Source organism: Pezoporus occidentalis, unplaced genomic scaffold (assembly GCF_034315485.1).
Source record: "Pezoporus occidentalis ecotype Australia unplaced genomic scaffold, CSIRO_AGI_Poc_V1 ctg33, whole genome shotgun sequence".
NCBI lineage: Eukaryota > Metazoa > Chordata > Aves > Psittaciformes > Psittacidae > Pezoporus > Pezoporus occidentalis.
This window is the reverse complement of record NW_026915268.1, coordinates 5,160,001-5,173,341: the sequence shown is the minus strand read 5'-3', so window position 1 is coordinate 5,173,341 and position 13,341 is coordinate 5,160,001. Positions and strand designations below refer to the sequence as shown.

At 37.4% G+C, this 13,341-nt stretch overlaps 1 protein-coding gene across 2 annotated transcripts in view; it reads right to left on the bottom strand.

Annotated features, from left to right (window-relative positions):
• Positions 1-13,341, bottom strand: part of RANBP17 (RAN binding protein 17) — a 156,301-nt gene that overhangs the window by 38,056 nt on the left and 104,904 nt on the right. For both annotated transcript variants that reach the window (XM_062629242.1, XM_062629243.1), the window contains exons 20-22: positions 10,853-10,941; positions 4,544-4,651; positions 2,129-2,211 (exon numbers count right to left, since the gene is read on the bottom strand). In XM_062629242.1, the coding sequence (XP_062485226.1) occupies positions 2,129-2,211; positions 4,544-4,651; positions 10,853-10,941 (280 nt within the window). The remainder of the gene's footprint in view (positions 1-2,128; positions 2,212-4,543; positions 4,652-10,852; positions 10,942-13,341) is intronic.

The following is a 13,341-nucleotide window of genomic DNA, read 5'->3' as shown; positions in this document are numbered from 1 at the left end:
TCAAGAAATGAATCCTTACAACATGTTTCCAGAAGAGTTACATCTTTCTGTACACTGGAATGGAAACCTCATAAACTAGTAATTGGTGATAAAAGCTAAAAATATTAGCAGCCATTATTGAAAGCTGATGAATTGTGGTATCTTGAAATACTCACAGTGGACAGTAAAACCTTCCCAGACTCCAAGCCAGTGACCACTTCAGAAACGGCTTTAGCCGCTGATGTAGGAAAAGAAAACCTACACAGTTCCTCTAAATGTCACAGCTAAGTAGTGGAAAGATCCCTGATGGGACCCTTTCAGACACTGATAATATGAATGTGTTTGAAAAGCAAAATGCAAAAAAAGAAAAGGCATTCATGTACTGAGTGGAGGCTTTCTCCCACATCTACAGCTTCCTCCGCTTCCAGTCAATATGGGATTTTAGGTTTTTCTTTCAGAGGACATTAGGAAAAGTTCTTCTCTTAAACATGTGTTGACTAAAATGTCACCCTCCCACAGGAAAGGAGTTATTAAAACCAGAAAAGACAGAAAGCTGCTACGGTCATTTCACTTCTTTCCATGGCACACATCTCCAAACAGATGCCACACATGGCTAAGTATCTTTCACACAAGGTAACAACGAGGCAGCAGGTATTTGGACACAAGCTTCAACAGCTCTGTGGTTCCACTGCCTAGTTTTAAATCTTAGACCTGCACCATTCTGAAATTTCCTTTTATGTTGCATAAGTAAATTCTAGCATGAGACAGAAAATCTTGTCTCATGTGCAAGAGCTACCAATACTTGAATGCAGAGAATGTGATGAACTTCACATACACACCATAAAAGCTTCAACTGAAAGCAAAAGTTTCCTTACAAAGTTGGGTTTTTTTAAGGCATGAATAAGGAATGAAACAGGTTGATTCCACATAGTGTGGTTTACTCAGCAGGGTTTAGAAACCTGATGCCAACAACTGAGAGGAGTGGATGCCCAGTAATATTTTTTGAGTTCAAGGCCAGCCTGGACAGGGCTTTAAGCAACCTGGTCTAGTGAAAGGTGTCCCTGCCTGCGGCAGAGGGAGCAGAATTTGATAAGCATTAAGGTCCCTTCCAATCCAAACCAGTCTGTGATTGTATGAAAGACTAATAGAAATTGAATATTAAAATCTAAAGGTTCACCTTTCCTCATTTCATACATGGAACCCCCTTTTTTTTTCATTTTGCTTAATCATTTTAATAATTTTACTTAAGAACGTAGTTGAAAAAATATGCTGGCTTACTACGTGGTGGATTTGAAAAAGAAACAGAAAAATGATTTTGCAAGGGCTTAGAGTTACCTGGGTGTGACTTTTTCTGTTGTAAGTAAATGCTGTATGCATATACTGTTTCCATGCCCAACAGATCCAATGTAAAATTACATTTGAAGTTTTTTATACAGGCAGACAATGCAACACACAGTTTCCACACCCAAAAAGCAACCTCAATGCAGTGAAAGCAAATTTGATGCACCAATTTTCTTTCTTTCCAAGAAATAGGACATTTATGACTCTTCCTGTTTACACAGACTACAAATGAGGCTGCTCTTCAAAAACTTGGTAATGTTGTTTTCAAAATATTTAGAAAGCAAAATTGTAAGTAACAAAGTTAGCTGGAGTGTAAGATAAGCCGCTTGTGTCAAAGACCTGTTGAAGTTGCATGCATGAGTGGGAACAGTAAAATGGAGCAACTTACTACAAACACCTTTAACAGTGCTCTAGGGTAAAGCTGTTATGGTCCTATTATGTTCTGGAACTGCTGGAAGATAATCTGAACACATAAGACCAGCCCACACCTCAGTTGTAGCCTAGATCAAACACCCCACTTGCATCTTTGCTGAAATACTTTTACAGTTGACAGAAGACTGACATTCAAGTTAAAAAGTGATACAAGGCACAATGCTACATGAATGAACCCTGGTCTATGAAGGCAAATAAACCCCAAAGGTGCGCCACATCAGCTCTGCACACAAGGGCTGGTACTGGCTGCAGCAGGTTACAGCCCTGCTATGTATTCCACAAATCCATCGGTGCTCAGCAATACGAATTAACAGGATGTTGTATCATGAGACAGGCAGAGACTTTCACTGCAGAGGAAGTGTTAATGAATACCTACCATAGGTACAAATCATTTTACTAGCTTCTCTGAAGAGAAGAATTCCATTTGGAGATGATACATCAAAATTTAAACGTTGCGATCTAAAAAATAACAGCAAAAATATTCAGATGGTCATCGAAGCAGAAAACTGCACTGGGTTCATTCCTAAAACAAGAAAAACATTCACTGATTACAACGTACAATTATTTGATAAAGTAATTCTGGTTTTCAGTCCAAGGATAAGCACTCGCCATACATTTACAATGAAACAATCCCATGGCAAAAGACAAACCAATCTGAAACAGAAAAGGTGACACCACAGTTTTCTGCATCTGTACAGCTTTTAAACACAGACTAATCCACACTGATTATTCTGCTACATAAAATCTATGGCAATCCCATACCAGTTCTCCAAGTGTAAATTGTTACACATGGTTTTTGTGAACATTCAGACCTGAGGAAGATCACACCATGTTGTGTTCCCTGATGTACAGGTACTATTTAAGCCAACAAGAACTGTTTTGTTCCCTATCAGGAAATACAGCAGAGTCCTTGCCAAAGTCCCTGTTGCATCTTTCCAGTTTCTCTTTGTGATAAAGAAGCCTAACTTGTAGTCCAGGCCTAAAAGTTAACTTCAAATATAGGTGTTCAGCTTCTAACTTAAGCAAAACTTACCCTTAGCGTTTATTTGAGCTGAAAGAGGAAGGAATCATCACTGAGCGATGCAAACCAGAGCATCCCTGGCTCAGTATTCACCCCTATTTGTTACCCATCCATGTCTGATCAAATATGGAGCCCCTGGGTCACCCCTTTCACAGAGACAGCAGTATTTATCTGTATTCGCTGTATGTCCAGTATTTTGCTGTTAGAGTGCCTATTTGCAAAGTCCTTTGCTGCAAACCCTGGAGTAGATCTGGATGTTTATAAACACACCTTGTATGAATCATCCCTGTATTCCATCTGCACAATGGCTGGCAGAGGTGAAAAACCCCAAACCAGTACATCCTCTCAGTATCAGAGTGGCATAATGCACAACCTGATACTCTGTAACATATTTTAACCATATCAAAGCATATTGTATAATGCATTCTAACCTGTAAAAGCTAATGCAATACACAAGAACAAACACTATCCCAGATGATGTTTTCTAAAGGGAACAAGGCAGATTTTCTGAATAGCAATAAGTAGAAGGATAACATGAATATGGAAAGTAGCTTGAAGAACAGTATTTTGCATAAGATTTATTGTTCCAGTTCCTTTTTGCGTTTGTTTACCATTATTAGGGTTCTGTGTTTATGCCTTAACAATCTCCTCCTTGGAATCAGCTGCAGCACTATCAGAGTGTGCTGCTTCTACATGGCATCGTGAATAAAAAGAGGTTAAGCTTTCCCAGCAATTTATTATGCTCCTACCAGGATAAAAGACACAATTAGCCAACGCAAACCAAAGAGGGAGTCACAGCAAGCAAGTCAACACAAACAAGAAACAGGGAATTCTGCCATAAGGCTTGTGTAGCCATTCAGGGATGACGTGCCCATCGCACACACTGCTGTCGGACTGGGAGCCAGCTCTGAACTTCAAGGCACCAATTTCCTGCCACTGGATTCAACAGAATATTTTTTCAAATTTCAAGTATTTCATGTTCTTTTCCCTGTAAGTTTGATTTGCAAGGCAAAATGAGAAACAATGAGAACACAAACTTCACTGCTGAAAACTCTCATTACTTTGGTTGCAAAGATACCCAGCGCAGAGACTTTAACTATCAATTTTTCATTTAAAAATCTTTTTTCTTCCTTTGGGCAGCACACTACATCTTTCCAAGTGTAATGATAATTTCCCAAAATAAGTTGTTCTGTTGTGGTAAACCAGAAATTTCATTCTAACTATTGCAATGCCAAGTATTGAAACCACCTCCCAGAATCATTCTGAAGCCCATAGCTACCTGTATGTTGATTATAAATATTGCTGTATTAAATGCCACTTTTTCCTATTTTGGCTGAGAGAGACAAGTTGCAGAAGACACTGTGAAGGGAGTTGTGGTTTTCCAGTCACATATGTATGCTGCTTGGCTTCAGGCAAAAATTCAGCCTGCAGCAAATCTTGACAGCAGACAATTTTCCAATATTTAATTATAGAGTCGGTATTTATCCCTGGTTAAAGCATACTCTTCCACTAACATTGAATGTAAAATCACAGCAGTCTCTCATATATATTCCTGTAATTAACCCTTACCAGCTGATTTTGTAACATCTACCATTCTAGTAAAACAATATGATGGCACTGAAAGCTGTGTTCTTACTGTGAATTTTTGTTCCAAATACAAAAGTAGCAGTCTTAAAGTCAGACATCAAAAGGATAAGCAAAACATAGAAAGATGGAGCAGAGAATGCACACTGTTGCAGTACTCATCATTTATTTTCACATACTTCTTACCTGTTTTGCATGAATTCTGCCATCAGCTTCAAGATGGGGGTTGTGCACGCAGGCTCACGGTACCAGAGCTCAATGGCTCTTTGCAGAACAGAAATGTATGTGGGGTATCTTCACCAGACCAAGTTAAAGAGGATATTGATTAAATAACACCTTGCAAAACAACTTTGCCTAAAACTGTTCTACACCTCCAGGTGGGTGGGTCAGACACAGACCCTGGCAGCTCATTCTCACAAAGGCCAACACCTATAAACTTAAGGAAGTGTTTGCTTAGAAGACTAAATCCTTTGGAAGCGTTAATGGTTAAGTGGGAAACAGTAAATATACTAGAGCTGTAATGAAGGAAAAGAAAGGCAGTTTGTAGTGTGATGCTAACCTATAAGTACATATATAAAATGAGTTCGGATTTTCAATGAATGGCATAAGTCACAAATGACAATTTAATTAACTACCCCCCCCCCCCCCAGATTTCAGTGACACCTCGCATATAAATTTGCTATATAAATGGTTGGGAACAATTTGATTATATGAAGCTCTTTTCAGAGCATTCAAGAAAAGAATCCAGCCAAACTGCGTGGGGGAGACCAGCAAAGTTTGATTTCTTTCAGGAGAGCTGTTTGCTCATTAGCACCCAAGAGATATCTGTTCTTTTAAATCAGGACTTTAGAGAACACAATACAGAAACAAATACGTTTAGTAGACTCTGCAACATAACTTAAAACCAATAATCTTATGAGTTACCAACTGTATCAAATTATTTAATGCAATGATTTAATACAAAACTGACCCCTAGTTTTCCCAGCATGCTGAAAAACAGAGTTTATTTGGCTATGAATGCAGACTGGAAAATGGAAATGAGGTAGCGCAGCCTGAGTGGCAAAGAATTACACAATTATTTTTATACTGAATCAAGAAATTTTAACTCTACAACTGGCTACTAAAACATGATCTAGCTGATCTAGTCAGCAGTGGCTTGGTTTTGTTTTAATAATAAACTTATTTTTTATTTTAAACTTTGTTTCATGTCATATAATTCTGCTTTATTTAACCACACCAGAAACAGTGACTATTATTAGGAAAATGCTATTGCACATTCAGACACCTTACCAAGTGGAATACAGGCCAAGCACTCAACATGGAATTGTGAAATACATAAAGGTTTACATGCTTCTAGGCTATGTAGACACAGTCATGTCTCAGTTCAATACAGCTCTTCTGGAGGAGGCTAAAGCCATCAGCTGTAGCACTGCTGATGAATGACAGGCTGTGCAGACAGATGGGAGGCATTCTGGCTACTGCTGTCTGTCTGAGACATCTAAAGACTTGTGCATTTTTGCTGCCAGCTGCTTGAGGCACTGCAGGCTTAAACTATATATAGCAGAAGAGGGTGACATGTGAAATACACTTTCAGACCTTGCTTCTCACTCCTTTATGGGGTTCTTTACATTTTAAATCAAACAGACTAAAGATAACATGGAGAGTTATCCAGTAATAAACTGGGATTTCAATTCAAATCTCACTTACCTAAAACATCCTCAAAGGGCACAGATGATCCATGCCACCTCACACCTTTAAAAATTCACTACTGCCAGTTCCATTTCCTATGAAGTGGACTCCCAGTCCAGCTCACTCCCAACAGAGGATGTTAAATGTTCTCAAGATGCAGCAGATACCACGGAAGATACAGAACTGACACATGCTGTTAATGGTTTTTCTTAGGTCATGCCTCTTCCTTAGCCTTCCTAGTAGCCCTATGTACACAAAAGGGACATGGTGTGATGCTGCAAAAGCCCCTTTGTGTAATTTCATGGGGTAGAAAACAACATCTTTTCACATTTCATGGTGAATAGAGTAACTTCACAGCTAAACCCCCCAACCGAAATGTAAGTCGGCAGCAGCAAAGGCTGCTAATACATCCAGTATGATTAGCTATCTAATTAAAACACTTAAGCATTGAGTCCATATTCATTGACAAGGAAAGTCTGGAAACTATAGTCAAATTTTATAAAAGCTAGGGTCACCAGAAAGGCTTCAGCAATTTATTATTTCTTTTATAAATCCGATGAAGTGGAACAAATTGGTTTTAAACAGAGTATTACTTTTAAGTGTTTTTAACCACAAGCTTCCATGAATCTGGCTAAGTCATGAACTTAACCTGACCAGTCAGTTTGAGCTCAAAGAAATTCAAACTGCAAAAAGTGATACTGTGGTTTGAATCAATGCAACTGGCAATAACTGCTATTACAAACAGATTGGTTTCATGAGAAAATGTGTTCTCCTCTTGTGAGTGGGGAACTTCAATCTCTACTTTCTGTTTAGCTCTTCCAAGTTTGTACCTAATCCTGAATCCTCAAAACTAAGAGCTTGAAAAGTTAGTTATTAAAAAATAGATTCATTTTGAACAAGCCATCTTAGTGCTGCATGTGGTTATTTCATTAAGAAATATGATATAAAATTGGATAAACATGTAACAATAGTAGTTAGATGGAATGACAGTTTTGCTTGTTGTAGTGATCCATGTCTGAAGCAGCACACAATCAGATATCCAAATGTCTACGTTAACTGGAACTTTTAAATGACCACTAGATAAGACACCTCAATGGTGTAAAACACCTCAATGAGAGATCACTTCTCCATGATTTTAGTGTCTCTGATTCTACACACATAGATAGTTTTATGCAGGCAATATCACGCACTTGTGTATAAACATCACATGCTTTCTAGCTGACTGCAACTCTGAGCCAGCCTAATAATTTAATTCTTGCAACCCATTTTCTTATTGCAACCTTTTTCTTTCACAGACAACAGAAGTCATTAAATACTGAGAATCAACTGGGAGGAACACAGGAAAAACTGCCTATGGGTTACCACCTAACTGCAAGAAACATTAAATGAAAGCAACAAAAAAGTGGATATTACCCTGAACTCACAACTGAATCTCCATGGATGTATCTGACTGTGAGACCACGGACCTTAGACTGCAGTCTGATATTAGTATGGAAGAAAACAGATTAAATATTCAACATCTCATCCAGGCAGTCCTGCAGTAAATAGCAGAATGAAATACATAAGGAGAATCATCACCATTAACAAAACCAGGTTTTGATGCCACTCAAATTGCTATACAGGATTTTTTCAGGCCACACCTGCATGTTCAGGACTGACCTACAAATTGCAGAGACCACATGTAACGAATACAAAAGGCAAATAAACTTCCCAAAGCTGTGGTACTGGAATCATCATTGACAGCTTGACATATCAATATTTCAGGAAGAATAAATGACTTTCATATCCAAGGTTTTAGGTTTTGTTTTGTTTTGTTTGTTTGTTTGTGTGATGTCTTCCCTCATCTTTCATTACCCGCTACTTTGGGAAGATGCTATACTTAACACCTGAAGCTGCTTAAAATATTTGGAAATATTCTAATGAAGTCTTTTGAGAGATCACCTAATACAACTTTAAAACAAATTTTACTATTATTATAAGTATTTTCCCTTCATCCCTTGCCAGAGGAAAACTATAAATCTTGTCTCAGCTGAATGAACACCATTTATCATATTCATTTTCTTGTCAATACAATTATGAAAAGCCTTTGGCCTTTTTCCAAGGAGCCTGATTTGCTAGAGAAACTCAATTAGTATAAGCAAGCCTGCTACAAAACAGCCCTATTTGGCAATCTAGCGCAGCCTCAGCATACCTGACGATTCACCTCTAAACCATGAGCCTAATAACCCAGTCATAATGGTAAAATACAAGATCCAACAGCATCCCCCGTGCCTCTCCCCCCTCCCTGGACCAAAAGGACTTCAAAGAAATTATTTTTGCTCATTTTTGCCATCTACTGGACAAAACTTTAATCCTAAATTGCACCATGAGGAAAAAAAAAAATCTCTCAGGTGAGAGATCACCGAGTGCTGCTGGTTTTGTTAGGGACAGGGCTTAGACCAAAATATTTCCTGCAATCAGCTGAAAAGTTTATCAGTGCATTCTTCTACTGATGATTTACAAGTGACTATTTCCGTTAAGTCTTCAGCACAGAATAAACATCATCTTATGGTATATTAAAAGCTTAGCCTTTTATCCCTTGCCTCTTTGTATTGTTTATTTATTGAACAAATACAAGTAAATCAGATTTATTTTGCCTCATATTCTGTATTTGCCATTTGCAATACTGAAATACTAGGGCTTCAAACATAACAGACTAAAATCTGTTTGAAAAACAGCTCTTCTTTGCTATTAAAACCATCTCCTGATGATGTATCTGAAACTACAAAAATGTTAATCAAAGGATATTTAAACTTTATGTGATACAATTGGCATCTGACCTTCTCTTCTGCTCCCATTTACCTTTCTGTCTTTATATACAGTAAATAAGAGTCACAATAATAGCAGCTTATTCTGCTGTAATACTTCGGATCAATACCTGGATGACGCTGGGCTCAGCCAAATGAGGTGAAATCCACTGAGCAGAAGCATGCACTTATCTTTTACAGCAAAAGGTGAGGAAGAAAAAAGATTTTGAACCTGCATAAGGGAAAAGAAGCTGAGAAGGCCAAAGCTTTGAATTCCACATAAAGCTACATTTCAATCTGGTTTTATTATTCATATGGAATAAGGAAATAAAAAGTTGGAGGCTGTTTATTTGAAATAAACTTAATCCGTAAACTGGAAAGAATAAATTCATTAATTAAAAAATCAGGAAAGGGTCCTGAGGATTACATAGCCGTGTATTAAAAAACCCTCCTCCATGGATGAATCCATTCCTTTCAAATGGAGAGGAGGTGAGTGCCTTGTTATCCCTCCTCCTACAACTGGAGATTTGCACAGGAGCAGAGCATGATACTCATGCTGCACTAGCAGAAACAAAGTAGAAAGAATCTGAAATGGAAGCATCACAGCTCTGCTTTTACACATCTTCCTGAGTTCATGATTAAGTTTTAGGGTAACACAAGCACAAACAGTACTAACGAAGTTAAATGTACCCAATGGTGCCCACTAGAAAATGAGATGTTAATTCATAGTCTGTCTTCAGTAGTGTTGGGGGTTTGTGCTTGTTTCAATTTTTTTTTCCTTTTCCTTTTTTTTAACCCAGTCCTCAAAAACTGGAATTTAGGGATGCTTTCCACTGATTTTAAAAGAAATAAAGATTACACTGCTTTATGTTTTAGACTTACTTTCTGCAAGCTGCATCTGCACATAGACAAAATCAGTGCAGACTTGCGAAGGTCTTGAACAGGGCTTATCTGAATGGTCATCAGAATCCTACCCCCACCACACAAGGATGTCTGTCAGATCATACCAGGCTCTGCTGGCATAAGCCTTTCAGTCCTTAAAGGCTAAATTCCTAGTTGCATTTCTATGTTGATGCATTCCTTTTTCTTAACCTGGAAGATTATTAGTGAACAGCAGGGTTTCATTGTTTACTTCAAATAAAAATGGTTTTAAAAGCTTGATTTCTAGTCAAGGTCAAGCATGCAATTGTACTTGAATGGCATTTTTTATGTCCATAAAATAAACAAATACCTAATTACCTTCAATAGCTTTGTGAGATCTAAATTATAAAGCGAGTTATTTTCTAGTTACTTCACTATGTACTTCAGCAGCTTGTTACTAAAGAGAGAATTAGAGCCTGAAGAGAGAATTACAGCTACTGCATTTATAAAAATACAAGCCATTTCTCTATAGTATTAGGAAATTCCCATGAGTATTATTGTATTTGTTGGCATAAAAATGTATATACAATATTTAAAGCAAAAATTTAAAGAATTCCATTATCATTCCTTATTGGAGAAAACTACAGACTAAAGGTTTTGCTTTTGTTTTCACATGTCCATTTTCTTCTGGATCAAGAAGACTGCAGGTGTTGTGGTATTAATAGAGTTGACATAAATAGAAAGTAACTGACTAAATTAAAGACATGATTCATACCGGAGAGAGGAATCTCCCCAGATAGCACTTGTGTAGTATTTTTTTAAGCACTTTTGATGTTAAAGCAAATGCTGGTACATTGTGTTTGGAGTTAGACAGAGCTTTTTTTTTTTTTTTATGAAAACATCAGGGATTTACGAAGGGAGAAAAAGTGCTTGGATATGTTTTGTAGATTAGTAGTGTGACACAACAAAAAAGTGACCTCTCTGTGGTCCTTCCCAGTTAACTGCATGGTTGCCATTGTGCTGTAATTTTAGCTGATTACACATTAGTTCATTTAGCTTTGTTTCCTCTTCCCCACTGTGCCATACTATTAAACTAATGCAAGGGGCCTGGTATCCCTCTGTGCACAGAGCTGGTATTGTCATAGTGTAATAAGGATACATCCAGTCAAACAGCATGGTGTAGCTGGTCTTTGTGTTTAGTGCAAAGGCAATCCCTCGAAGATCCCTTGCCAGCCCGATCAACATACGCTGTCAGTGGGAAAGAGACACAGTAATTGATTTTCACGTTAGCACAGAGCAGATGGAGTAATAATCAGCCAATAATGACCACATATCTGATTGTGATTCATTAGTTTAAATGTCTCGCTCAAAACCTTTTTGTTTTAATCAAAACCACAAAGATTCTTTTATCAAGCAAGATTTCCACAAGTTTTATAGGGATAACACTAACAAAACCCTTAAGAAAAGCTTTTGATTATTCCATATGCTTTCCTAATGAATAATGCAAATTAAAACATAATATATGAATACCATGTATCAAAGTTTAAAAGTGCATCCGGTATCAATATATTTAAAGTAATAATAACAATAAAATGTTAATTTAATCTTGTAATATTTTGAGTGAGGTGTAAGACTGACACTCATTTCAAGCTACAACTAAGGTTGCACTGAGATGCTCACTGTACTGTTATTTTAACATATCCTTTGGTTGTGTGTTTTTTTTTTAAGTAATTTTCCAAGTTAGATTTCCTCAAAACCTGACTTTTTTGTTCAAGGACAACACAGCAAATCTCCATCTGTATTAATATTAGTTCTGAGATGCATTTTTTTTCCCTATAGTGAATGAAGTGTGGCTTCAGAATCATTCCAGTTCAGATGCAGACAACATTTTGTGCACAGATAATGAGCCATAGGGATGTTTTCAGGATAATTAATAGACATCACTAAGAAACACCAGAGAATGAAAAATATTTTAACAATACACACATACTTTTCAATTTACTTAGACATGAACATGCCTTTTTGACAACAAAGTGGTTTTAATACATTTTATCCACGGATGCAGGTGGGGTTTTTACTTTTTTTTTTCCATAATAAAAGACTACAGTACTGCAGTCTGGTCAAAGTATAATCACAGAAATATGGGAAAACACCCCAGTAAGGAGCTCTTTAAAACCAGAGTTTTCAACAACGTACCTTTTGGTGTTAACACGAGTATTTGTAGTGTTGAAAAATACAGAAGATAAGAATCATAGATTAATTTTAATTGATCCATACAGAGCAAATTATGGCTGATGCCTTGTTAAACTGCTAAATGTAATCTTACACAAGGACTGATTTCTACTTTTCAGATACAGGCCCATCAATCCAACTGACATGGATGGCGCACACATAGATTTATCCAAGGATAAATTGAGTTCTCTACAAAACACTGGTGAGGTTGCTCAGAGTATTTTAATATTTGCATTTCCTTTCTGTTGTGCACTGAAATGGCCTGAACTTGCAAGATGCTCAGAGGTCTCTACTCTCATTAACTTTAATGGGACTCTGAAATCGCTAGAGAGGAAGTGTTCAATACTGAGAAGATGCAATATAAAATTCCAACTTTATATTCATCTGCATTTTCATACTTCGTGTGCCGTTTTGTCCACACAGAAAGTAACTCTTTAGCAGACATGGTGGCCAAAATGTAAAGAATTAGAAGAAGAACTTGGCAGCAATGCTTTTTAGTTCCTTCTGAAGGCATACAGAGATGCACCGATACGTACGAGGAAGTGGAAATCTTCCAGATTAATTGTGGTTCCTTTCCCCATTCTAGCCAAAAAAACAAAGAGACAAGCAAGCCTACACAAAGAGAAGGCTGGAGCTGGGAAAGAGGGGAGCAGCAGCCCCTGGCAAGACATGAACTTGCCTTTGTTTGAAGATGTGCTTGGGGCTGAAGAGCTCACCATCTACTGTGGTCTCCAGAACATGGATTAGAAAAAGACAACCAGACAAACCCATATTGCTCTAACATGCTTTTCCTGTCTTTATAAAAACAGCTGGCTGTAAGAAAACATTTGTTTGCAGATATATTTAAGAAACAGTTTGGTTGTGAGATTTTAAAAGCTGTTAATAAAAGTAGATGTGCAACTTTCTTTAAACACCATGATTTGTGTGGGAAACCACACAAAATATGCAATACACCAGGCAATTTCAGACACCATCCGACCGTGAATTCTAAAGAAATGAGAACAACTACTACATAAACTTAATTCCCTGGGTTTCTAGTCTTTGAATTCAGGTATTGTTATGAAAAAGCCCATACCATTAACTACACTATTCTTAATAAATGACCTCACTCTACAAGGCACAGTAATAGTCTCATCCTGTAAAATACCAGCAAACTCAGTGGTTTAGGTATTACCCATTAGAACTCAACTTTTATCAAATAACACTGCCTACAATTGGCAACATCCTAACAGCCTGTAGAATCTTGAGATAAATCCTCGTCCATTTAAGTCACTAGTAAACATGCATTTACACTCTAATAGGAGCAAAAAAATCACCCTAGGTTCCATGCTTGCTTAAGTCACATTTAGTAGAACACCCCTGTCCTAACCGTATTATCCCAAGATAGCCAAGTTCTAGTCCATTATAAATTTTCAT